The 26,435-nt window shown below is 37.1% G+C and overlaps 1 protein-coding gene across 1 annotated transcript in view; it reads left to right on the top strand.

The window, feature by feature from the left end:
• LOC150085702 (protein turtle-like) overlaps window positions 1-26,435 on the top strand; it is a 619,203-nt gene that overhangs the window by 262,281 nt on the left and 330,487 nt on the right. The window contains exon 2 of the mRNA XM_090374652.1: window positions 18,279-18,614. Within this exon, the coding sequence (XP_090230778.1) occupies window positions 18,279-18,614 (336 nt within the window). The remainder of the gene's footprint in view (window positions 1-18,278; window positions 18,615-26,435) is intronic.

Below are 26,435 nucleotides of genomic sequence, written 5' to 3'. Positions count from 1 at the left end.
CCGATCGTCAAATATTTGGAATTGGAAGAAGCCGCTGCACGTTATTCTTCAACGGAAACGAGAAGACGTGTACTGAATAAACTACACTGTGAGCCAAACAAATGTTCTCCCTAAAAGTTTGCTGAAGTATTCAATTTTCTGTGGGCAAGTGTGGCCTAGTTTTTCCTTAAGTGTTAGCTTAAAATAACATTGCAAATCTTTATTTACAGTTCTGTGAACTAATGGTTTTTATTGGAGGTACGCATGAGCGTTCGGCTTTCTTAAAAAAAACTTTCGCAGAATCAAGTACACGGAACAGTGGTAGATACCTGCCGAACTATATAAGATGGTACTCTCCTAAAACTGCTATTGCGAGCGTATTTATTCAGGAGAAATATTTCTACTCGGAATAATTTAATGTTATTCCCATTGTTCTCTTCTTCTACGTTTCTGGGCAGAAAAGTCAAGTTCTTTTCATATATTTAAAAAGATTAGGATCTCCTGATTATATTTGCTACCGAGAAATTTCGGGCAATTAGCAGAAGCGGATGCTTTGTATTAGTTCATTGAATTTTATCTAATTTTAGCAACATAATGAAATAATCACATTCACTTGGTGAATGTGATTACTTAATTCATTCACTGAGTCAAAGTACAAGTATCTCTTGCTCATTCCAAATTTAAATAATTCATGTCATCAAAGCCTCTGACTGCGGGAATTTTACAAGCATTTAAGTTAGTAACTGTGTAATAACTGTGTAACTCTTCCTTTTATCAACGTAGGGAATTAAATTATCTCAATCAGAGGCTTTAATTTCTTGATTATTCAAGTCTGAAACACTGCACACATTTCAGCATCTCTCATATTGTGAAAATAATTCACAACTGGATCGTTAATCTCTTATGTTCTTGGGGCCTATCCACCCTCAGATAATAGGACAAGTATCGTCGAAACGTTGCCGCCTAGGGTGGCGCTCCACTGAGAATATCTAACAATAATTGTTTATTTGGTAAGCGTTGTTCAGAGTGCAAGGGGACAACTCCTTATGATAGGGTTTCACGCTACGAGAATGCATTTTGCAAACTGAGTTTGCAATTTAATGAAATCTAATCCGTGTTAACATGATGCTTAGTGTCATTTTATATAATAAGGAGCAGATATTTATATTACAATTTTTTTCAACCGTCAACTCTTCTAGTAACACTGGAATCCTTCAGTATTCAACTAACAGTTTTGTGACTCGAAACTGCTTTGAAGTCAGTCCCTCGAAATATGTGCTGTGTTCTTTGTTGAACTCAAAGGAAAAAGTATATAGGCAATAACTACACAATTGAACGTCATGTGACGCCTTTGTGGACATTTTAATAAAAAAAAAAAACAAAAACACTGACGTCTAATGATCAAAACTCAATGTACCATACGTTTCATTTCTGTCAAACTGCAAACATCTGTGATCTCACCGACAGGGTTTATAATCTGAGTGGTCGTCATTTTGTTTTAAAAAATGTATTATAGCAAAAAGTGAAAAATCCAATTACCACTAATAACACCTAATTCAATGGACGAGCGTGAAATTTGCACTTTGAATGCCAGAGTCAAACTGTTAGTTGATTTTGAGAAGCTTGTAAAACCAGCTAATACCTTGGATTTTTTTAAATGTTAGAAGTGCGATAATACCAGTAACAAATAATTTTGAACAGTAATAAAGCTGCCATCATGCACTTAGAGTTGAAATTCAATTTACCAGAACTCCAGCCCCTGCGAAACAGTTCACTTGGCTATATTATCATTGTATTGGTAACCCCTCTATTTTACCACCAGCGCAATCGTAATGAATTAATTTTGCTGTTTATATCAATAAGTATAATGACAGTATACTCCATGATTCTCACGGCCAATAAGTTCTGGGCCTCTCCAGGAGCATATAATTAAATGCTCACGAAGCGGCACAATGTCCTGAGATCACAAAACACATACGGAGGTACCATCTACAATGTGGGGAGGAGAAATGGAGATTTGTGCATATGCTACACAGGCATTCCAATATAGATCTGAGTATTATGAATGGAAGTGCCAGTAAGCTAATTAAGACTGCCCTGTGATCACTATATATCTAATCCGTCTTAACAGATCAACTCAAATACTTTTGTATTTGAACTGAAATACTTTTGTAAAACAGTTTCAGGCGCTTTGCTGTTAAATGTGCTAACTGGGATATGTTTAATAAATTCACTAGATAAAAGATGCAGGAATTTTCTGATTATGAAGAAAGACTGCTGAACCAGTAAAATGATGCACAACTGAACTAATATTATTTAAGGAAGAAATATCAGTTAGAGAAGAAAGGGTGGAGCATAGAATATGTGAGGAATCTGAAGGAGGAATTTTGAGAATGCGAAGGAATTATGTACATATGATTGCGAAAAACAGAAATGCCATTTATAGTTTTTCTCAATCATATGTACAGATTTTCTAGGGACGGACTAGTTTATATGATATCGACAAGCAAGAAAAGAACATATAGAAATAACATGTGGAATAGGACAAGTTAACATAGATTGTATTGCTTGGGAAGAATCTATGAGTACGATCCTGGATCGATTGATTGTCCTTAACCACTTACGACTCATTAGCACGTAAACAGATGATATTGTTCAATAGGGAATATACTAATGGAGTGAATGAGCACTCCCATTGTGGATGAACCACTTCATTGGACCATCTGGGTCTAACCCTGATTACTGATTCTTCTTTTCGTTTGGCTCATTTTTCTGTACTAATGGCTATTCATGCAACTCCTTATGCTGCAGGATCACTCCATGAAGCTTGTATTGCTGCATGGCAAATAAGCTTGATTAATTAAAAAAAAATGTTTATCAACTTTGTGCTGCGATGTGACTAAACCCCTCATCCCTCGTGCAGCTCAATCACTTCTTACTGGTTTACCTTAGATGACAGTTGTATTCGAATTTACTGCTATCAAAGTTTTAACATTTGTCTTTAGGATTATTGCTTCCTACACCCTGGAAGGATGCGATGTTGAAAGTTCTGTTAAAGTCACCTCCTGAAATATAAAAATGATCCCAAATCGTATGGACATTTGCAATGTTTGATGTTTGGGCTGGTGGAGTCTTCCAAGTCCGCCTCTGCCTGAGCTAATATCAAAACTTCTCCATTAGACCATCTGGCTCTAACCCTGACGGTATTAATATGTGCGTTCGTTTCAATCGGGTTGGCGCAATTGACGTGAACTCCAATCCCGGTTTTGATGTAGAAAGTGTAATTTGTAGAAGTCTGTCATTTTCGACACCCAGACGCTTGTGTATTTTTTAATAATCATAATAATAATAAATACTACATAAGTCGTAGTGGGGTCGAACATAGCTTCTAAGGCTTTAGCATTGATATAGTGGAAGGAGAAAGAAAAGCAATGGGGTCATCAGTTAATGGCATATGGCAAGGGATTTGGCCTGTAAATGCAAAAAAGTACCACTACTCGTATTTTTTCCCGATTGTAAGAGGACATATGATATGCATAACGTAGGTCAATATGATTTAAGTCTAATTTACACTAATGTTCCTGCTAACTAGACGTATCTCATTTAATGTAAAACTCAACCAGTTGACTATTTCTGAGAGAAGCATATTATTTTGGACTGGAAGAAATGGGAGCAAATCATATACTACTGTCAAGAATACCTACTGTCAGGAATACCTATGGACCTAGGGCAGGAACTGATCTCTGCAGCACCTATTTAGCTAGACTTAAAAGAGGGGCAATGAGAATTCTTTGATTGCACTTGAGGTTTCATTCTATTTCAAACTCAATTGAGCAAATAATAAGAGATAAGAGATTCTGGACGGAAAAGCAATTATTGGAACAGGTATGGATGTATGGTACGTAAAATTTCGGCAGAAACCGTCGAAATGAATGAAGACCATATTGTTGGAGGGTAAAAATCATAGACTTTAACAGTTTGTTAAATCTGTCCTGGGTCCCAGGACAGATGGAATTTGCTTTGATAAAAAATAGGGAATTTCAGCAATGCGGTAGAACGTTGCGGCAAGCTTGCATTTAATCTCTGAGGACGAGTTTCGCCAGGGATTAAATATATGTCAAAAGTAGAGGTGGGCATGGATGTGTTGTAATCTTTTCTTGTACAACGATGGGTGTTAAGTTCCATATTATGGTACTGTTAGCACTTATGAAAAAAACTAATCTCCAGCTCTAATCTAATTTCTCTCTCTTCTGACAAGCTAAATCATGACATTATATTGTTGTGGTACTGAAGTGTTCCTATTTGTAGTTTCTTGGTATCTCCATTTGCTGCACTGTGATTACTGATGCTTCTTTTTTTCGTTTGGCTCCTTTTGCTGTACTATAATGGCCATTCATGCAATTCATGTTGCATAATTACTCCATGAAGCTTGTACTGCTAGATGGAAAATAAGCTTGATTAATTTTTTAAAAAAAAGTTTATACAACTGTGTGCTACGATGTGACAAATCCCCCCATCCCTCGTGCAGCTCAATTACTTCTAACTGGTTTTTCTTATGGACTCAACTACATAAATTTATACAGTTCATTATTTTGCACTGCGACTCACGCTCGTAAATGAATTACTACTACTACGACGCCTGTTACTATCGTGTCACAATACAGACCCTTGTGCTGGGTAACGATGCAATCCTTATGCTGGTTGACTGAAGTACTGCGCCCTCATGAAACCTTTTGTGCTAATGATCAGAAAACAAATTAGGTTTCAGCTTTCAGTAAAAATATGAAAAGAGAACAGACTAGGATGGTCCACACATCTCCTTGCACGTCTTGTGACTGAAGTACTGTAGTAGCATGATGCAGCGCCTTGTGCAGCTGGCTAACTGAACTAATGCATAAATGACGTTAGGAAGCTGTACTTCCAATCAATTTTTTTGATTACTCAGTTCCCTCGTGGATTGCACAGTTTGTAGAATCGCCGTCCTCCTCGCAACGGGTGGAAAAGACCCGAATTCGAGTCTCTACGATGAGGTGAGGAATTTTTATGGGCCTTTTTCACATCTTGGCTGAGTTAGTCAGTCTCAGGCGAATCCAGCATGCTTTTTTTCACCCTGAAACTGGGGTTTTTCGTACAGAAAATCGGCCATGGAACACACACAATTTACAGACAATGTATGCGGAGCAATATTTTAGGAGAAATTCTGATGCTCCTATAACTCTACTCCAAAAACTCAGTTCCATCGAAAGAGAGTGATCTCAGTTCTATCAGAAGGACATGTGGACATGTGTTTATGTAAGGGGCGGCTCCTAGAACGTTAGTTCATTTCCGCCTCGTATCTCTGTAAAGAACAGTATCACTACAAATGGGCCAGATATGTGTGTGACGGAGGTCTGTGTGTGTTCTGTTGTTATGTTCTGGCCACTTGACTACCCAGAAGCATCAGTAACCTGGACAGATGATTCTGGGTACTCGTCCACACCACGGGAAGGTGGGTCAGTTCCAGTAGATGGGACACCTATGGTCTCAGAGTATGAGACAACAACAAAAAAAGAATTTCCTTCTCTGGGACCCAACTCCAGAGGAAGGAAAAAAAACCCAAAAGGAAGAAAAAGAAAAAAAAAAAAATAATTAACTAAGATAACGATAACAAAAAAAAATAATAAATAAATATATATACTTAGTCTATCAGAAGGTATTTGGTATGTTGAGGGTCTTGCGGCTCCTGGGATTTCTCCCATCTCCGCGGTGTTTTCTGTATCGAGTGATAGTACCCTGTCAAGCCAGAGATTTAAACTGTGTGGATCGTGTATAGTGTAGTCTGTTGCGCCCATTGTTCATCTGGCTTATTGGCCATCGGGTCCCTGATGGGACCCGACGTTGCCCATGCCGCGCCACGTGGAGGCTAGCCAGGTGTTACCAGTAAGGAATCAGTACTCTGGCAGGTCCTGCCACCTACTTTCCTCAGATTTCGATGGCTAGGACCTATAAAAAAAATGCTTTAATCGCTGTTGGTGCTTTGTTTGGTCATAGAGATTTGCCTTAAGAGCGAAAATGGATTGTACGCTGGATGAGTTTTATTTTTGGCCGAAAAGGGTCGGGCAAGTAATTTTGGTGTAGTTACAATTTTGACATGTGGGGCTGTGCGCTGTGAAGGTAGACAGATTTGGGTGGGGAGAAGGAAGGCTGGAGGGCAGAAAAAGAAGAAAGGAACCAATAGAGAAGGTGGCCCCCAAATGTTCAGTGGGCATGCCCATGCCACACCAGAGGGAAATTGGGTTTTGCAGGGAGAGGAGGGGACAGGGGTGTCCCCCTGCCGGGAAAAGGAGATAAAGCAGGCCCGGAAAGGTGTCGGATCTGGGTCGCCATTTGGCTAGTTGGCAGCAGGGCTGCAATCTAAGTCGTTCACTTTGACTCTCCAGGTGGTGGACTTAGTCTCGGCAGAGGCCAGGATGCGTCACCTGCACGTGACAGGCCAACTACATCTATCAGGAGGAGGAGTGATCGGCTCTGTAACTCTTTCTGCCATGTTACCTGAATTGCCTTACTGCGAAATTCAATATAGTAATAGTGGTAGTATTCGCCATACAGTGCAAGGACACCAGTGGCTTTTGCTGAACTAAGAAGATAAAAAGAAAAGAGTAGAACATAAAGAAGTAGAAAAGTAGCATCAAGTATAAAAGATACACAGCAGCCTGTACTGGAATCTGCAAATTTCACACTCTTCTATGAAACTAATGTAATAAGATGCAGTTATTTTATTGTTCAAATTAATGTTCGTTCGCACTTTTTAAACCAAGTTGTCATATAACAATTGAATAATGTCATAATGTTAAATACGTTACATGTTTGTCGTTATACCTATATTTCACTGGTTTCTGTTCTGTTCAAACGTATGCACACACCCCACCCCGATCCTCTAAATCCATTGTGCCATTCGTATTTAAAATTTGCTGCGTAATACTTATTTCTTAGCTATAAACAGTCAGTGAGGAAGCCAGTATGTTTGACGATGGTTTACTTTTCTTGAGTGTACAGGTCTTAATGGTCTGTTGTCCTTATAAGATAACGTGTTTTGTTTTATTTTAAGAACTTGAAATAATTAATATCTTGCGGTTTGGTGGTAACATATATGTTAATTTCTCATTAAATGAGCAAAATAAGGACTATAAATCTGTTCGGATGAAATTCCTTTGAGAAATTGAAAGAAGAGAAGATAGAGGCCAGAATCTAGAGAACGCAAAGTAATTTATTCAGTTTCATTCCCAATAATAAACGTGCAGATATTCTAAAGATAGATGAGGATATAAAAATAGATCATTATACGATATTGTTCAGTAATCTGTCATATCTGGATGGAGCGTGTACGAAACTTTATGTTCAAACGTTGGCGAACATAAAGTAATCGAATATATCACGAAGTTTACTTTAAATTGTTGAAGGAAACATTTATATATACACTCGGCTAATAGCATTTTTGTTTTCTTTATTAAATAACCCAAAACAGATATCCTTCCTGTAATACTAGGAATAGAGTGACATGGTTCTATCTGATTATGTTGATCTACTGGCTAAGTAATTTGTTACTTTTTGTCGTAATAGAGAGTGTTTTGCTTAGAATAGTTGAGGAGAAATTTAGCAGATGCTCAGCATGACGGTTGTAACCTATATGGATAACTGCACTCGTGCGCAAAAGTTAAGACAGCAACGTATGTTCCACTATTTGAGAAAAGAAATGCATGTGTGAAGCGTCGAGAAATGCGTGTCATATGTTAATTTTGTCTGCTCTTTTGTAAAACTTTATGAAGTTCGCATAAAAAGATCAGGAAATGGGCTTAAACCGGAGACTGTTCTCTTAGTTATACGTCTGCTATGCGTATAACTCGATTGATGTCAGTTCTGTGAATTCAGTGGGATGGTCATTCACGTGGGCAATATATGTCAAGTAGGTAGTTAAGGACATGAATAATTGTTTTACTGGATGTGCAATATAGAACGGTGCACTGTCGTGGGTGAATGCTATGGCGTTTGTTTTACTAACGTAGCAGCCTCCAACCGAACGTAATACCACCAGAAACTGCTGATATATATTCTCAACGATGTTTGAAGTATAAAGAAAGTATTTGAATCTCTGAGAAATGTTAAGGAATCAGATTGACCTATAATAAATGAGTAATGAGCTCAGAGAAATATTTGTTACTTACTGCAGAGGAGTGCAGCACCAGAGGAGGGGGATGGTATATGAGCTCAATTATAATTAAAAGTCCAGCATGTTAGTTTATCAAATGGTTGAGAATATCACTGGATTCCAGGAAGATCCTCCTTGGACTGAAGAAATATTGATGCCTCCCACAAAGGTGGTGCTAAAGGGGAATCGGGTAACTGTAGACCAGTGAGTTTGACCTTCTGTGGTAGAGAAGATCATGGATTCTGTGGTTAAGGATGCGATTCAGGACCATCTCGACAAGAATGGTATCTGGAATGAATCCTATCATAGTTTCTTGAAAGGTGGGTCATACCTGAAAAGCCGGTGAATTACGATGATATAGTCATTAAACTGATGGACGCAGATTGCATTGCTCTTATATTTATTTATTTATTAAATTTGTTTATTTCTCTCCCGAAGAGCCATCCCCTGCACAGCAGGAAGCTAGGGGGGTGATATTTACATACAGAGGTTAAGACAAGGACATGTGTGCGGTAGTTACATGGAGCACATGTATGCTTAACCCGAAAGGTACAGAACTTACACTATTTATTATTTTACATAATTGAAAGAATTATAGGATATTATTTTCTCAAAAGTGCTATAAATTACAAAACCATGAGAGAAATGTAAAAAATATAGAGAAATGAGGTAGTCGTTCACCGGTTGTTGCACGTGGTATCTCTTCAATCTTGACTGTAATAGTGCTCACAGCTAGGCGTCTTTGGAGTAGTAGATTCTAAGAGACAGGACCAGTGATGGCTTCACTTTATTTTCCTTTTCACCTACCTTTAAGGGGATGCATTGTGGCGTCTCATAAGTGCATGTTTGCATATATGTCCTTTAGCTTCTAACGTCTATATGTATGCTGCTCGCAGAATCTATCCAGGTCGATGGCTAAATTGTTCATCAAATCTACCGTGTTTCATGGGAACATGCGTCTCGATCCTTTCAGTTTGTTCAAACTGATTGAGAGTGGGAGCCTTGTGTCCATTTGATTCCTTCCGGCTATTATGCGGGGAGTTTTTATTATATCAGTAATGTCAGGGTCGTCGAGTCGTCTTGTGATTAGTCTAGCAAGTGTAAGAAGGTTTGTTGCCACAATCTGTTGTTTCCATGGGGTGACTTCCAGATTTATGTATAACTGAGCCCTAGAAATGGTATATTGGTTGCCAGTCCGCCAGTTGAGCCATTTCAGGAGCCAGTATTCCAGCTGAGGAACTTGTTGAAGTGTGTTGTGGGAGCAAAGGACCAAATGGTTGCGGCATATAGAGGTATGGGATAGACAAATCGGACAACAAATTTCTTTACCAGGTCGGCGTCATGAATTCCCGTTAGTTCCTGGCGGATTGCCCACATAGCGGAGTACATTTTGGTTTTTGGGTTCAGGAGGTGAGTCTGGAATGTCAGCCCCTCATCCCATACTAATCCGAGATCCTTGTGTATTTTAATTTTCTGAATAGGTGATCCATTTTTTTTTTTTTTTTTTTGGTAGTTGTTGGCACATCGGCTTCTGTGGCCATAATGCACCTCCCAAGGTTTTTGCAGTATTTTGATCCAAGCCCGAGGCGGGATTCGAACCGGCGACCTTTGGGTTGCTAGGCAGGTACTTTACCCACCCGGCTAGCCCGGTCGGCGGTGATCCATTGATGGTAAGATTAATGTCATTGCGTGACTTCTTCCAGGTGAAGGACATTTCAGCTGTGTTTTCTTGATTAATCTGTAGTCCGATGGAAGCCAAATATTGTTGGAGGTTATGTATGGTTTTACTTGCCTGCAAGGTAGTGCTAAGAACCTGAGTTCGGTCAGAAGACGTGATATAAAGTTTCAGGTCATCCGCGTATGATTGGAAGTCAGTTTGGGATGCCAGGAAGGGCTCCAGCGCTGCGGCAAATAGGATTGGTGATAGAACTCCCCCTTGTGGGACACCCCTATTAGTAATGCAAGTTGTTCGAAATCTGCGATGTGAGATGATGAGATGGCTATGCTCCAGGATTGATTTAATGATACTGAGAGTCCTTCCAGTGAAGTTAAAGTACTACTGGAGAATGGTGATTAGAACTGTGATGTCTATTTTGTCATAGGCCGCTTTTATGTCAACGAAAATAACGTCAAGCTGTGTCGTTGAGGACTTTCTGGATTCTGGTAAGGGTGTCTAGGAGGTCGCTCTTAGTAGATCTCCCCTTAATCACGGTGTGGAGGTACAGAGGCCTGTGATTGAAACATTGGTCTGCAATGGTGGGCTGGATTGCTTTTTCAAATATATTGAGGAACCCACAGCCGATGGCAATTGGCCTGAAATCTCGAGGCCACTTGGGGTCCCTGCATTTAGGGACTGGCCGAACAAAGTGTGTGTTCCAGATATTTGGAATCTCTCCACTTTCTGAGATTTTATTGAAAATATGGACTGGGGTGGGGGGGGGGTCTATAATATATGAACTGCAGATTTTGATTAGAAACAGAGGAAACCAGTCGGGACCCACAACAGCTTTCAGTGGAAGTTTTTTGACGATCTCCATCAGGTGGTTTCGGGTTATGGTTATAAGTGATATTGGAGGTTTGCAGGGAGGGCCAAAAAGTGTAACGGGGTTGGAGCATGTGACTGGTCAGTCTGTTGAAAAGTGAGCTCAGTCCATTCTTTAAATATTTCTTCCTTCATAGTGATTTGCTTATGGCTCTGTTTCTGGAGTTTTTTTAGATCCTTTCAGCTTATCCAGGGAAAATTGGTTGCAGACAAATCGTTTTTGTCTTAAGAAGAGATCCCTTGCCTTTTTATAGGCGCTGAAGTTTTTGGTGTCATCTGATTTTCTCCATCGTCGGTAAACCTTCTGCTTCTGGAGGAAAGTTTGCTTGATTGTTTGTTTAAACAATACAGAGGTTTTGGAGGTGATGCGTATTTCTTTTGCAGCTCCTGGGCTAGGTGGCTTAGGGTTACGTCAGGACGGACAGTAAGCAGGTGTGCCCAGTTGAATTCTCTGAGACTTCTGAGGATGATTTCTGGTTTTAGGAATTTTGTAGAAAAGGTTAGTTCTCTCTCAGGTTGGTTTCTTTCCTGGGCAAGTGATGATTGTGATTTTTTTGTAAGGCGATTTCACATGTGATAGGATTGTGGTGAAAGTTGAATTTAAAAGAAGAGGTGATCGTAGCGATGCTGTCAAGATTATGGAACACAAGGTCGAGCGTGCTATATATTATACTATACCTATAATTTAGAAAATCTGTTAATACCGTGACTGTATTAAAAGATTTACAGTACTAAATTAAATTAATAAAATAAATTAAAAACTTTACTTACAGGAATACTCAAACTGAACTAATGCATTAGTTTAGTTTGGGTAACCTGTGCCCACTGTATTGGATTCAGCAGGCATAGCTGAGTGGATCTCTCACTGGCTTCCGCTCTCGCAGCTAAAACATGCAGCTAATAACTAGGAATGGACTGACCTAGGTGACTGGGCGGCGAACGCGATCAGCACCAACAGTGAATTTAAGTCATTGAGTAATAGTCATAATATGAGAAGCGATTCTAATGGAGGAAAGTTGTTGGGAGCCGCTAGGGAAAGAAAAAAAAAAAGTCCTGTTCTGTACGGGTGATTACCTGTAACTGCTTTTAGCTGACAGGAGAGAAATCCCAATATAGTGACTGCTGCTATATCCCATCGACGATTCAACGATGGACGCCGCAGCAGAGGTTCGGCGTATTCTGCCCTCTGATGTGCCCCTTTGTTGTACTGCTCCGTCATTTATCCAGCTGTGGCCTGTTTGCCACTTCACACGATTCTTTTAACCCTCCGCTGATCTCTCACATCAGTACGCTATCTCGAATCACAAGTCTGCCATTGGCTGGATATTTTCAGGATGTTTGCTCATCATTGGTTCACCCTGCACAATATTGTGCGTGAATTCTACAGCGGGGTGGCAGTATTGATAATAAAATAAAAATAAATAAATTCTGTTTTACTCCGGGACGACCACACTGTCAGAGGAGTTAACAAAGTAGAGAGAATACAAGAAGCAGCACCGTATTCAGCAGTCACGGGCTTGAACCAGGGTCACTCAAGGCACGTGTACTTATGCACCCGTGCGCTGGACCACTCGGCTGCGGCGGCCTTAATTGTTTAAACCTAGCGCCGACTATCATACCACACTAAAAAGTAGAGCCGTTTTCCCATTTTCTTGTCGAATTGGACATAAACGCGTATTACGATCTGTATTTGACCATCTGCATTTTATAACTTTGTACCGATATGTGACAAATTATCTGGTGGAGTCATTGGATGATGGAGACGCCCACTTAATAAATTGCCATTCGGGCGAACACGCAACGATAGAAAAAAAAAACAAAAAAACTTTAACAAATAATATAAATTCATTATGGAAATAGATTAACCAACAAGAACAGTCAGTGCACGAGACGATTTCCCAAAAATGGCCAAAAAATTGGTTGGTTTAATTTTTATGGCGTATTGGCAGCTTAGGCCATAACGCCCCAAGTCAACCAAAGCATTCGGAAATATATCAGGTAAGATGATCAAAAGTTCCTTCTAAGATTCAGTTTCCAGAAACGAAGTGCTTGGAAGACTTAATTTCCTTTGTTTCTGTCTTGGATGTCAGCACGTGAGAAACGTTTTTTGATTATGTTTATGAAATGCAGAGGTGTTTTTATTTTGGAAGAAATTTAGCACGCTGCAGTTTTAACTTTCTCAATCAGTACTTGAAAAATAAGGTCACTTAATTTTTTTTTTAATAAAGGATAACAGTGGATGATTATCGGTTTGATAACTACATAAACTAGTAGGGTTTACTTGTAGGCTCCCTACAATGCACTATTACCTTAACATCATCGTTACATCTGCTATAATCAGAAAATTGACTCTAGCTCAAACAGCATGAAATTAACTTGCAAATTAATTTTATATTCATTTTAAATTAATCATTTACGAAATTCACCTTATGTTGTTCCTCCCTCACCTCCTCCCTAAAAATTAACAAGACTTGTTGCTGCATAAAGAAGTTCTTTATGATAGAAGAAACCTGTCAGACTGCTGTTTAGAAACCCGGAAGAATTTTGCAAATACCTGTGTTTTTCTTCGATATAACACCACCATTGCACGCCACTTAGATAATTGAAAACTATAAATGTAATGCCTTTAATATATTCAGTCCACCGAAACATTTTATTGGATTTTCTAGCTAACCATTCCTCAGATTTGTTTCATTTATTAAATTAAAGTGATAAATCTGTCAGTTAATTGTATACTTAAATTTTAAAACGCAAGATGAATCTAATTACACTTAGTACTCAGTTTTTAAACCCTTACTAAGACAAACCAAAGTCTCATGGCTTTCATCTCAAGATCACAAACGTTACATCGTTTTTCTACTTCTGGAAGTTTAATTCTAGGGATATTGATGTTTATGATTTTACTGGCTACCAAACCCGTTGCAATATACAGTTTCTGCGATATGTTAATACAATTATAGGAAAATGTATCATTATTGTACTTGTTATGCATTACTTATAATAATAAACAGCAAACACGGGGTCGATACGCACGGTTGATCTACAGTGAAACAATGTCGAATGTCGTTAGTCACCGTGTTTGCTAACAGTATGGCATTGCAACCACATTTTACCAGTTCGTTGCAGCGTCATATCATTGGGATGACCGTTTTCCACTTGTGACCGATGTTCCGGACAGAGGTCTTGGGATTGTTGACAAGCTTCAAAATCCAACGTACGCTACGTTCGGCTCTATAGCATCACTTAAGCTGTCCACGTTCAAATTTGGCATGCTGGTTTGGAGTGACATCTCAGCCTCCTTAAGCTTCATTCCTCTTTATTTCCTGGTACAATACCCAATGTCTATTAAATATTTGTGGTAGTACAGCGTACATTCTGTATCAATAAAGCGGTCATGGGATAAAAATAATAAAATAATTGACAGTGTACACTTTTTGGCTGATTCTCTAGCTTGCTTCATTCATCGTTTGCTAATACTAAGATGCTAAATGGAATACACAATAAAATGGCATACTTTATTGAGTACGATATTAATGTTTACTTTTCCATTTCGGTGTGGGTAACTTTTAGTCCTTTCTAACTGACCACGAGGCTGCAGCTACTCTTTGTAGTGTAACGAAAATCTTTTCATTACATCACTTAAAGGTTAATAATGAAGGAAACACGTTTAGACAGAAATGCTCTATTTAGAGAAATCAGATAATGATTTCATTCCATGAGTCGGCGTTCAAATTTCTCAAATTTTCATCTTTAAGATGAAGATTTTGGAAAAATTTGCATTAAATATTGAATTCTACTAAAGAAGTTGTTAGAATTTAGAAGCTGAAGGGACGAGAAGTTTCGCAATAGGATATTACCCAAGAGTGAAAAAGAAATGCTGAAATTCTGCTTTGTATCGATCCACAGAAAAGAAAACTCGAAATAAGATATCTGAGACTTTCATATACATAAAGGATTAAAGAAAACTCGCAACAAATGTTTCCAAGGTATTTATTTGACACTCCAATAATATTTCAATTTTCCCTTTTTAAATTTGATATTTCTTTTATTTGCATAGCTCCCTTGGATTTATGAGAGTTCAAATTGCAGCTGAATGACTCCATGAATTCTAAAATTAGAACATTTTTCTGCTGGCTACGACAGACCTACCATAATACTTTCGCAAAATATTCGCAAGTTTTTTCCCTAAATACCTGCAAACCTTCTAAAGCATTTTTCTGAAAACCAACACATACATCATCTATCTTTTATAATGCATACGGAAAATATTTGGGTAGTCTATTGAAATCGTTGTTACGAACTGTTTACACAAGAAAAATAGTTCTCAAAGAAAGTTTCAGTTCTGTAGCTGTTCCGAAGTCTCTATACTTTCAATTTCAATAGTTAATGGACATTGAAAACAAAAAAAAATAAAATTGGACTGCAGCAGTCGCTTATCGTGTAGTTTTTAATCGTCTTAATGCAGTCTCTTAGCATTCTCAAGATGCCTTACATGTCTTGAGAAGAGAAGTACAGCTTTTGTGGAACATCACCTTCCTCTCGACATTTCATTTCGATTTTAAGCTTGATTTTCAGAATGAGCAGTCAGCTTACATGAGAAAACCATTGCAAATAAGTATTTAAAGAAGTAAATAATTCTTTTATATATCCCTGCTGCCAGATATTCTTCTTTTGTATAATGAATGCACGAATATAAAGTACGATTTGTTTATTTTTCACCATTATTCGTTATAAAGACCTACTAAAGTACGAATGTGTGAACTTGTAATAATTAGAAGTTCTACCATTGTTATTTAGCACAAATGCCCTTCATTTTTGTAATGAATAACTTCAAATCTCGAATGAACAACTTCTAAGAGTCTTTGAATCATAATGCAGTACACCCAGACGACCCTGATTGCCTCATCCTGACTGCAGTCGAGATGATTACTAATATTATTTGTATCTCTCTCTCTTCTCTTGATTATAATTAAAAATTGTATTAAAAAACTTAAATTGTTGACTTTTATACATTTTTTGTAATGCATTTGAAAACAATGCCCCCCCAACTAAAGATATTTAATAAATTTTATCTTCGAAAACAGGATTCTGTTCAGTAAGTTTATAAAACTCCAGCGTACGTGTATAATAAAATATAAAGGGATTAAAACTGTTTAAGGACGTATCAGGAGCCGTAAAGTGGCCTTAATAAAAAGGCATGCCTTTTGAAAGTCAAAATAATGGAGATTGTCATGCTTCTTTTACCAACTTAAAGTAACAAAAATTGATAGAAAGAAACGTGTCCACCTTTTTTAAAAGTACATGATTAATTGGGTTACGTAATTCTTCAATGTGTTGGACACCTGTGTCTAAAAAAGAATTTGAAACCACCCCTCATATGACGGTAATCCTTCCGTTTCTCCGAAACGCAAAATTTACTTAGAAATCATACAAATCTCCAACGAAGGACATTAATAATACCTTCCCATGATTACAATAATAATAGCTGTTATATGGGAAGATGTGTAGTAAATTGGTGTCAAAATGGTCTTTCGCGATCCTCCTTCATTATGAGACTTATTTTTAGCAAGACGAGAATAATCATTGGAGAGGCATCTTAATTAAAGTCTTATGGGATTCTAACAAACGACTGTAATGATAGATAATGTAATCATACCACGAGAGTAGAAATGCATTAGTATAATGATCATTTTATTTGATATTGTACTTAGTTCGAATGACGAGATAGGGAAGCAGCCTAGTTTTTGCGAAGATGGTAACATTACGAAATTATGGTTAATAAAAATGATTGAAAAATATTTCTCCTAAGTGTTACTTACAAATAACTCCCAGGTCGTTAAATCATGTTTAGGAAGTACCGAATGAATTTTTATGACCCGAATTGACATTTAGGAAATTTCCAGATTAATTGTTATCTGGAATATTGCGCAGAGATAATGAAAAAAGCAGGTCCTGCATTGGCATTACTGCACCATTAGAGAGAATGTAATTTTACTTTGTTGTTAAATTATTTTAAGTCATTGTCCCTCCTGCAGTTAATTATAATCCATATCGATGAGTCATACAGCTGCTATCAATGTAGTTTCAATGTCCTGTTTGTCTCATGCACATTAATATTAAAGTTTCTGGCGTCAATCGATTATTTCGGAAGGGCATAGAATGATTAATGTCCTGGATTTGATTTCAAGAGAGTTGACAGATTTCTTTAGGTTAGCTGACTAGTTCGTTACCTCTTACATACTCGTATATAAGAAGCCAGGTCTACGCGCAGTTCAGACAACGCTAAAAAGAGACTACTCGAACAACGGTTTTGAAGTATTGGACACAATTAAGTACATTTACATTAATTTTATGCAGCAATAATGCATTAAAATGGTTCAAAAGTAATTCAACTGTAACTTCCCCACTTGTGCCACGTGTGACACTATTCATGCAAGAAATTGTTGTTGAATATAAATTGTTCTTGTTCTGCGTATTTCATTGCTTTTGAATGAAGTGCTTTGCTTTCAAAAGCCATGGGTGTCGTTTTAGATTCTACGAGGTTAACATTGTCCTTGCGATGTTAGCAATTAACGATAACCATTGAGTTTTCGATGGAACTGGGAAACACTGCAATTGCACAAAGTCTACTTACGTGTCTCCATGATTTTGATTTGTTCTCCAAAATGAAAGAAGCACCTTTTCGGAACAGACCTTTCGAAAAGTACATCTTTCGACTTTCATCTGTTGTACATGGAACTACCGGTTAAAAATAATAATCAGAGCTCTATGATTATTTTGAAGGAATTTACTAGATAAGAAATAGTTCTTTCATTGTTATTGTTAGTTCTTTCATTGTTATTGTTAGGTCTTTCAATAGTTTTTTCATTGTTATTGTTAGTTCTTTCATTGTTATTGTTAGTTCTTTCGTTGTCATTGTTAATTCTTTCAATAGTTCTTTCATTGTTATTGTTAGTTCTTTAAATAGTTCTTTCATTGTTATTGTTAGTTCTTTCAATAGTTCTTTCATTGTTATTGTTAATTGTCACTACCTCATCCGGCTAATAATAATCAAGTTTGAAAATAAGGGAATCATAAGCACGAGTTCGTAACTTTTTAGCGCACGCTTTTGTACGAGGTGTGGTCGTCTAAATAGTTCGATTCTGTGATTATTATGGTGTGGAATAGAGTTAATATAAATATTTTCCTTTTTGTTTTTGATTAAAATAGCATAGCGTGTATATTGTGCGAATTTCATCTCCCCCCCATCATCCTCCTTCCCTATTAAAATACAGTTTAAGTCCAGAGAAGTGTTTTCAGATATAATGATTACAATAACAATTCCCTTGAAAGTTCAGCTGATTTTAGTTAGTTTTCTTTTAAAGTCCACTGGAGAAAAGTGCTGGGCTTTCTGTGCATAATTGCTAAAGCTTTATGCTAGTTTCATTATATGAAGTCTCAAGTGGTAAATTTCGATATTCGCTACGTTATGTTTCGAAGGGTAGGTTAGCTTGTAGATTTTACACGAGTGTAGTATCTGCTTATATGTTGATATGGTTAATATATGTGTCTGTTTTTCTCTTGTTATTGCAGCATCAATCTTGTACACTGCCGTAGTACGAGGAAAAGTAGCGTTGCCATGTGACATATCACCTCCATCCGCAGACGATTCGGTTGTGCTCATCCTTTGGTACAAAGACGAAGATCCAGCTCCCATTTATACACTTGACGCCCGTCGTGGTACCGTAGAACAAGCCAGACAGTCAGCTAGTACGCATTTAGAAAGCAGAGCATTTTTCAATATGATAAATAGGCCGGCATTTCTTCAGCTTGATCCAGTGCAAGAAGAGGATGCTGGAGAATATCGGTGTAGAGTGGACTTCCGTAAAGCTCGCACCGTAAATACGGTTATAACTCTAAAGGTTATCGGTGAGTACATTAAGTTTTTGGTTTACTCAAGTACATCATATGCTATAATATTATTTAATTTCAATACCGCTGGATAAAATTCCTGTGCATTCTGTGTGTATATATTTGCTTATTCATATTCAACTAGAGACACGTTTTGAACTTTATAGCAGTTCACTAGGCTTTGAAAATTTTGAGAAGAACACTAATTTCTGATCGATATTGTATTCGATCAATGGCCAATCAGACAAGATAGAACAGAAGGAAATAAAGGTTAGCTACCATAGCTGTTGTGTAGGCTAGATAAAAATGAAATAAATCATTCCTTGAATTAATACCATATGGTATGAAGTGGACATTCATCAAAGACGCAGTACCATGAACACAAGAACCTTTCACTTTCTTGAACACAAGGAGAAATACAAGGTTTTTGCTCTTGAAAACCCTGGTTTTTCATCCCGCAAACTAAGTCGACAATAAGATACGCGCACTTTGAGAAATACTGATGTCTCATAGTCTTGACTGTTTCTACTTAATATAAGCAACTCAAACTTTAAGCAATTAAAAGATTAAAAATGACATCGATGGTTGCTGAAACGATTTTAGAACCGGTAATAGAATGTAAAATCTAATACCGTACTCTGAAGTCTGTGAAAAAATATTCGATCGCAATAGTGAAATAACAACTCAGTGTAGAGACGACAGTCCTTTTCTTCAACCAAAATCAGATGAAAAACATTTAAAGAGTCCAAGTATTTTATAAACTTGGCAGATGGCAGACAATATGAGGGGAAAGCTATAGGTTTCGGATGGAGAATAAGTCACACGTCCTGGTTATGATATGTATTTTCAATGAATGAACTACAAATAAATTAAACATTGGAAAATGATGGTCGAGTGATGTATGTACGTACGGAAAAATGCATATTCATTTCATCGGATTTAGAAATATGTTACTTCTACTCAGTAGGAAAGTAAATCGTGGCAAAAACTGCAGATCTTGTTGTCAGATGAATAATTAATGAATACGCATATCTTCAGGTTATCCGAAAACTGAAGCCATCGGTGTTATCAAACGTGAACATGGATGACGGATCAGTAAGATATTCGTTAGACAGAAGAAACTCTAAATTAGACTTTCTTGATACACTCTCTGTCTTATAATTAAAAAAAGTACAACCGCACCATCTGTGCAACTGTTAAACAATTATTACTGAACAGGTCTTCAAGCGTTCAGCAAATAGGAACTTACAGGAATAATATAAAATTTATAGATGAATACTGTATCTGGATCCCATTAAATAATAGAATTCCGCTTTCTTCTATCAGCCTTACCAAACAGGATCTTGTCTGCGCAATAAACAACCTGCCAAGCAAATGCACTTCCGGACCCATGGATTTCCTTTATTCATGCTAAAAATTTGTATCCAATTTATAATAGATCCCCTCCTACTTACTTTCAATAGGATTCTCGCGTCTGCAAGTATATCCTCAATCTGGAAGCAATGTATCGTAAAGCCCATTCCAAAGACCAATGGGTAAAATTCAATAAGGAATACAGACCAATATTCCTATCAATACCAATCTTCATAGAATACAATATGCTAAAAATCTTTGAGAAAGCTATCTGCAGACGCATAAATGAGCACTACAGAGGCTACAGACCTCGCTATCTATATTCCGCCATAAAGATCAGATCAACCACAAACCACCTTGAAACATTTTGTAGGATCCAACGTTCCCTCAACAACAGAGGACAAATAGATATAGTTTCCGTCGATATGAAAGCAGAATATGACAGATTCTCTGTTAATTCGCTACTAGTAATCCTTGAAAACTATTTCAGAATTAGTGGCGCCCCATACATATTGAGATTTTTAGACTGCTATTGACAGCTATTGAAGAAGAATTCTTGTGATGAATAATAACAACATAAACAGAGGCTTACTCAAGGGGAAGTTCTGTCTGCATGACTTTTTTTCGGCAGCCGTCGACCCATTTCATGTCGTTGCACAAAATTGTTTTTAGTGTGCGGGCGAACTCGAGATGTTCATCTCCTCACAAAAGAGCCAAGATACTCTACATATCTCGCAGGCAGCAATACACCAGATTTCGGACCTTGTAGCCTATCTCAAAGCTACTGGCTTAGAATTAAATCCGCTGAAATCGCTTTTTTTAAACAAAAAGAATAAAACTAACATCTTAGTCTTCCTAGATGACCTCCCTGTGAATAGAGTCACGGATCACACGAGTCGCTTGGGACGAACAACTCACCTTCTCATGGCACTTCGCAAACATCATGAAAAGGACCCTTGCAGCTCTAGATAGCAATGCAAGAACTTACTGGTGTTTACCAACCGAACCTCATAGCTCAATATGTCCTAAGATGTATCTCCCCGGTTGCACTCTACGCATCTGTTGTTTGGTCCTCTGTACTCGACGCAAGATAGCATAGAATACTGGATCCTAAGATAGCTAAACTGGACACTCGGAAAACCTTTCACAAACTCAAGAAGTTGCATTCTATACTTCACTTTTAACTTCCCCCCCTGTAAATTAATCACAATCAGGACCAACATCATAAGCTTGGCAAAACTGCTTACATCCATAATGGGCACATCAAACTTTTCGTAAATTATTTCACTTCCTCGTAGGTAAAAGATAGCACACGGAACTGAGGCGATACTGCTGTGTTCAAACTATAACCAGCTCAGAAGCCTGCAACAGACAAATGTTCCCATCCAATGCGGTAAATCTAGTGATGAACCGGCTAGGCATAGATAAAGAGCAACCGTATGCCAACAAAACCTACACAACTGTCATTTTTCAACAAACTTAACGGCTGATGGGCTCCAGCTAATGGAGAACCTTTGGGAACCTCCGCGTGCCACAGCCCCAACAATCGTCTTTTTTATATTTATTGTATATATATATATTGTACTGTACGTTATGTTTATTTCACTGTACTTATTTATTGTATACAGTTCACTCTTCTATGTACTTGTATTTCAGACTTGTAAAAAGGCGTTACATCTATTTTCTTTGCCCGAAGTCCCATAAAGTCCTAAAGCTGCTCTCTCTCTCTCTCTGTAGCTTTAAGAAATGACATTGATCCACAAAATAATTAAAAGAAGGGTCTCAATGGAAGAATCAAAGAGGATAAAAATGGGGCAAATGTATATACAAAATTATGATTATAATATTGAATAACGTGTTCATTAAAACATGGTCATGGTCTCCCAAAATTGAGAAAGATTTTTCGTATGAAAACTATCATGCCACCCAAAAATTTTATTCATTTCAGCTTAAGTTCAGAAGCTTTTTGTTTTTTTTTTTTTATAATTTGAAAATAAAAATGATTTTGGTGACTTCACTGTAAGAATTAGATAAAAATTTCAACTTTCCAATTGCCAATTATACTGCGTACTGTTATGATTTGCGAAATTGGCTGCATTCACTGTACTGTTAATTCCATATTCATTCTGAATTCGCTAACAACGTGAACGCAATTTTTAAAGTAATAAGGAGACTTCCTTTTTGGTTTATGTCACCGGATAGGAATGCTAATAAATTTCTTGTAATTCATTTGAAATTCGTTTAAAGTTTTCTTTCCACAGTATCAGCTGTAGCATCCTGTTTATCTTAAAGACACAATTTAAAGCCCCAATTTGGGAGACAGAACTTTCATTCGGTAAATGAAGTTCAAAAATTTAACGTCATTGTTATTCAGTGTTCTGCTTTACGGTTTGGATTTCCGCTCGAACGAACTGAACGCTTCATGTAGGCTGTAGGGGACTGTCATTAATCAGCAGAGCGGATGTGTTTAACCAATTTATGTAATGCCACAACAATCTTGAAGGACTAAACTTCTTCCATAAAAATGTTATCGTTAGTTATACGAGTTCGTTAATCATTAAGGTGGACACACAATAAGCGTGTTGTGTATAAGACTACATCAGTTTTCAAAAGGCTTTCAACGTTGTCCAAGTTTAAGCTAATTACGAAATCCAGTTTGTGATAACGGAAATAGAGCAAGCGCTGATAAAATGTTTTATTATATTTAAATGTTACGCTGAGATGCGGAGTAAGATGAAGTATAATTTGAAATCCAGAATTTATAATCCAGTTTTCGCAGATGAACCAATTTCTATCAAATGAACATTAGTTGGAGTTGGGCTTATTGTAGTTTTTGTGATCCTGAAGGTTTTGTTCTAAGTTTGGGTGTGTGTTACTTTATTCTTCATCAAGGAGAAATTTATATATCTCTCATAAAATTGAGAGATATATAAATGTCCCAAAAGGTGCGAAACAGTCATACAAGAACCGCAACCTTCCAGGTGCAGCGCTGTTCACAACAGCAGTTTCTAGGAGATCGGGGACTCAATAACAGAAAATGGACTCTCCATGAAATAAAATGAAGAAAAAATCATTCATAAGCTTTATTTGCTACAGAGAAAACTAAAAATTATTCCCGGATTTTGTTTTTTCCTACAATTTATTATAGAATCGGAGCAGATGGTCTCATTCATTATAATTGTCTACGCCTTTAGCATGCCACAACAGTTGAAGTTGTGATTGCAGATTTGTGATTCCCACCCTGCGCCACGTAAATCGTGATATGTGATTCATTACAGCCCTTTGGAGACCTCCACTGGGCGTGTGCCTTTCACGTGATTCCCTTACTCAATACTTACTCTGTGGAATAAAGTGAGTGGGAGACGGGCTAATTTCAAAGATACGTATTGTGTGCTAAAAGACATTTTAAATGGAAAAAAAGGGTATGTGTGTTATGGGCTCATCCCCTGGCGATTTTTCCCCATTTCAAGAACAAATGGAAATATTATAGACAGAGAAGTTTGTTATTTTACTGTCATTCATTTTGAATTCAGTAGCGAGCCGAAATGTAAAATAATAATAATAAACAAATGTCCATACTTCAGAAAGGCTGCAAAGGGAGCAGAAGAGTGACCAAGACAATTACAAAATTTAATGGTATCATGAGTATTAGAACATAATTTTAATCCTGTACTTTGCCCACTCAGCTGTAGTTGAATTTCTAAATGATTGTAAGAATATGATTCTTTTGGATGGACTTTGCATTCCATGTTTTGCTGGAGAGAATCTACCTTTCAACTTTTCTGTAAACAAATTCGCTTGCACACAATATGCATGATTTCAAGGTCAAGAAAAATTATACTTCGTCATTATTATTAGATAATATCTAGTTTATATGTTTTATCTATACCGAATTAAAAAAAAAATGTGGTTATTTTTGCTGGTGTTGATCGGCGTATTTTTACATACAATTTGGTTATATTTATTCTTCCAATTGCACAGCGTCTCATGGCAACAGTAAAAGAAATGGCATTTCACAATTTATTTGCACACTCTTCATTCCACACATGTAGCCCATTACGAGCAATGCTGTTACTCTCTTTCGAATAATAAAATTAAGAAAATTAAGCTAGACATTAATCTTATTGTATTTGTATTTAATTAGCAGTGGCAAATGATGCAAGAAAGCAAGCTTATACAGCATCAGCCAATCAAAAAGAGAACAACTCCCATTTCACCTCTTCATTCCTTCCAATACTTTTGTTTAGTTCTACCTTGAATTTATTTAAGCCACCAACTGTTACAACAACAGATGGAAGTTGTTCCAGCAATAAACCACCCGCTGGCTAAAGGAAAACTTCTGCGCATCTATTCTGCAACCGGCCTTCCTCAATTTGAATTTGTGCCCTCTCATGTGTGTGTGTGGTCGGAAAGAGGAAAAATCCCATCAATATTGAGCTTGCTCAATCCATTCAAAGACTTAAACTCCTCAATCAGATTACCTTGCAGGTGCCTAGTCTCCAGACGCTGCAATTTGCAGAAGGGAAGCTTTTCTTGGTAAGAGCACCTCTTCGTTCCGCTCACCAATCTCGATGCCCTTGTTACAGTAATTCAAGATTCCGAATTATATGTCCTGTGAACATAGATGGTACCAGAAAGACACATTACTGTCATTAGCTCATCATTTTGTAGAAATATCAGAGAAAAGTTGAGCGATTATCTGTTTACGTTTTCTTATATAAACGAAATCGTTTATCTCAGGCATAAACTCTTCCAGACATGTACCCATGGTACAGATGCCATCATCAAGTAGTTAGACAGACGATACTGAATATAAATGTAAGGTAATCAATATTCTCGAACGATATCCATGAATCGAACCAGGTGAGCAAAGCACACGCAATGTGCGGCTATAAATCAATCATATTTATGGAGGAGTGGTATAGTTATTGAAATTTTTATTTGGCAGATAATAAAAGGGAAAAATACTGGATGACCACCATAAAACTTAGTATAATTAGGAAAATGCATTGTTATAAGGAATACAGATAGTCAGTTGAGATTCTAAATGAAGTGTGAGTAACCCAATGTGATACTTCAGTAATGTTCATTGAAAAAGTTGTGCACTTTCCTGAATAGACTCGTTTAATGGTTTATTTAATAATGGAAAATGGATTCTGAAATAATAACGCATTTCGACTATTATATATAATTATTTTTCAGTTGTGAGATAGCTTCATATGAGGAAGATTAACGTATCTTAGATTTAGATTCCAGTTAAGTGAACCTCGTCTGAGTTCGGCTACGTGCCACATTCAGGAGATTTCCATAATTCATGAGTTTCCTTTGAATGGAGAAAATTGAACAAGGTAAAGTATAATGCCGTAAGTTCACGAGCGAAAAAAGTTAAAGAATAGAAGTCTTGTGGAAGAATTCACAGCAGATGTATGTCTTCATTATGTAAATAGAAATAAAGGTAACGGTGAAAATTTCTCTGCAGAAAATATTTACTTGAAAGAAAGTGGTAAAAGATATTTCATACCATCTTTTAAACCGCTCTTAACGCATTTTTGTTATGGGCAGATATACTGTATGTACTAGTGAACAGAAGAAAGGAATTGAAAACCATAAAAAATACAGTTCATGGCCTTTATGTATGAATTGGCCCTTTCTATTGCTATTATCTATTTAGCTACTATCTAGAAATGCATCATAAATTCGTACTTTAATTGTTGTTTCGGAACAGATTAGCTTGAAAATAACTTGAGAGGGGTGAATTCTTGATTGGTTAAAACATTTTAATGATTACAGACATTTTTCCATGGATAGATTAACACATTATTTATGATTATATGATTTCTGTCGATATGTAATTTTTGTGTACCCTGAGAAATTTCTCGAAGTTCATAATTATTAAAAAGATTGATAAACGATGTTCTACCTTATATATATATATATATATTATTATTATTATTATTATTATTATTATTATTATTATTATTATCTGTTTATTTCCATAAGGAACCACCCCGGGACGGCAAATTGCCAGGAGGGTGCTAAGTACATATCAGGGTACGAGATACTACGTGCAATTGGTTACATATACTGTACACGTAGTCTCGTCCCAAAATATTTTGTACACATTTTATGTTTAATACATACATTTTATGTTTAATACATACAGTATCATATATATGCACTGAGTGATCTAGTGCATATATATGACCACATTATGACCACTCCTATGAAAACTGAATGCGACCCATTTGACCACGTGAGGTACTAGAGTGCGAAGTTAGTCAACCTACGTAGCATAGATAAGATGTGAGTTGTTTAGTAGGTAGTAAAATTCCAAGTGTGATGGCTAAAAGGAAGGATTTATCGGACATTGATAAAGGATATTCGGACATGGATAAAGGATATTATTAGGTATTAGGTATGTTCGGGGTCTGACGGCACTTGGGATTTCTCCCATCTCCGCGTATGTTCTCTGTATCGGACAAGCCA

The sequence above is a fragment of the Mastigoproctus giganteus genome, chromosome 5 (genome assembly GCF_048544385.1).
Source record: "Mastigoproctus giganteus isolate SK-2022 chromosome 5, ASM4854438v1, whole genome shotgun sequence".
Lineage (NCBI taxonomy): Eukaryota > Metazoa > Arthropoda > Arachnida > Uropygi > Thelyphonidae > Mastigoproctus > Mastigoproctus giganteus.
The sequence above is the reverse complement of the archived record's forward strand: the minus strand, read 5'-3'. Positions and strand labels throughout refer to the sequence as shown.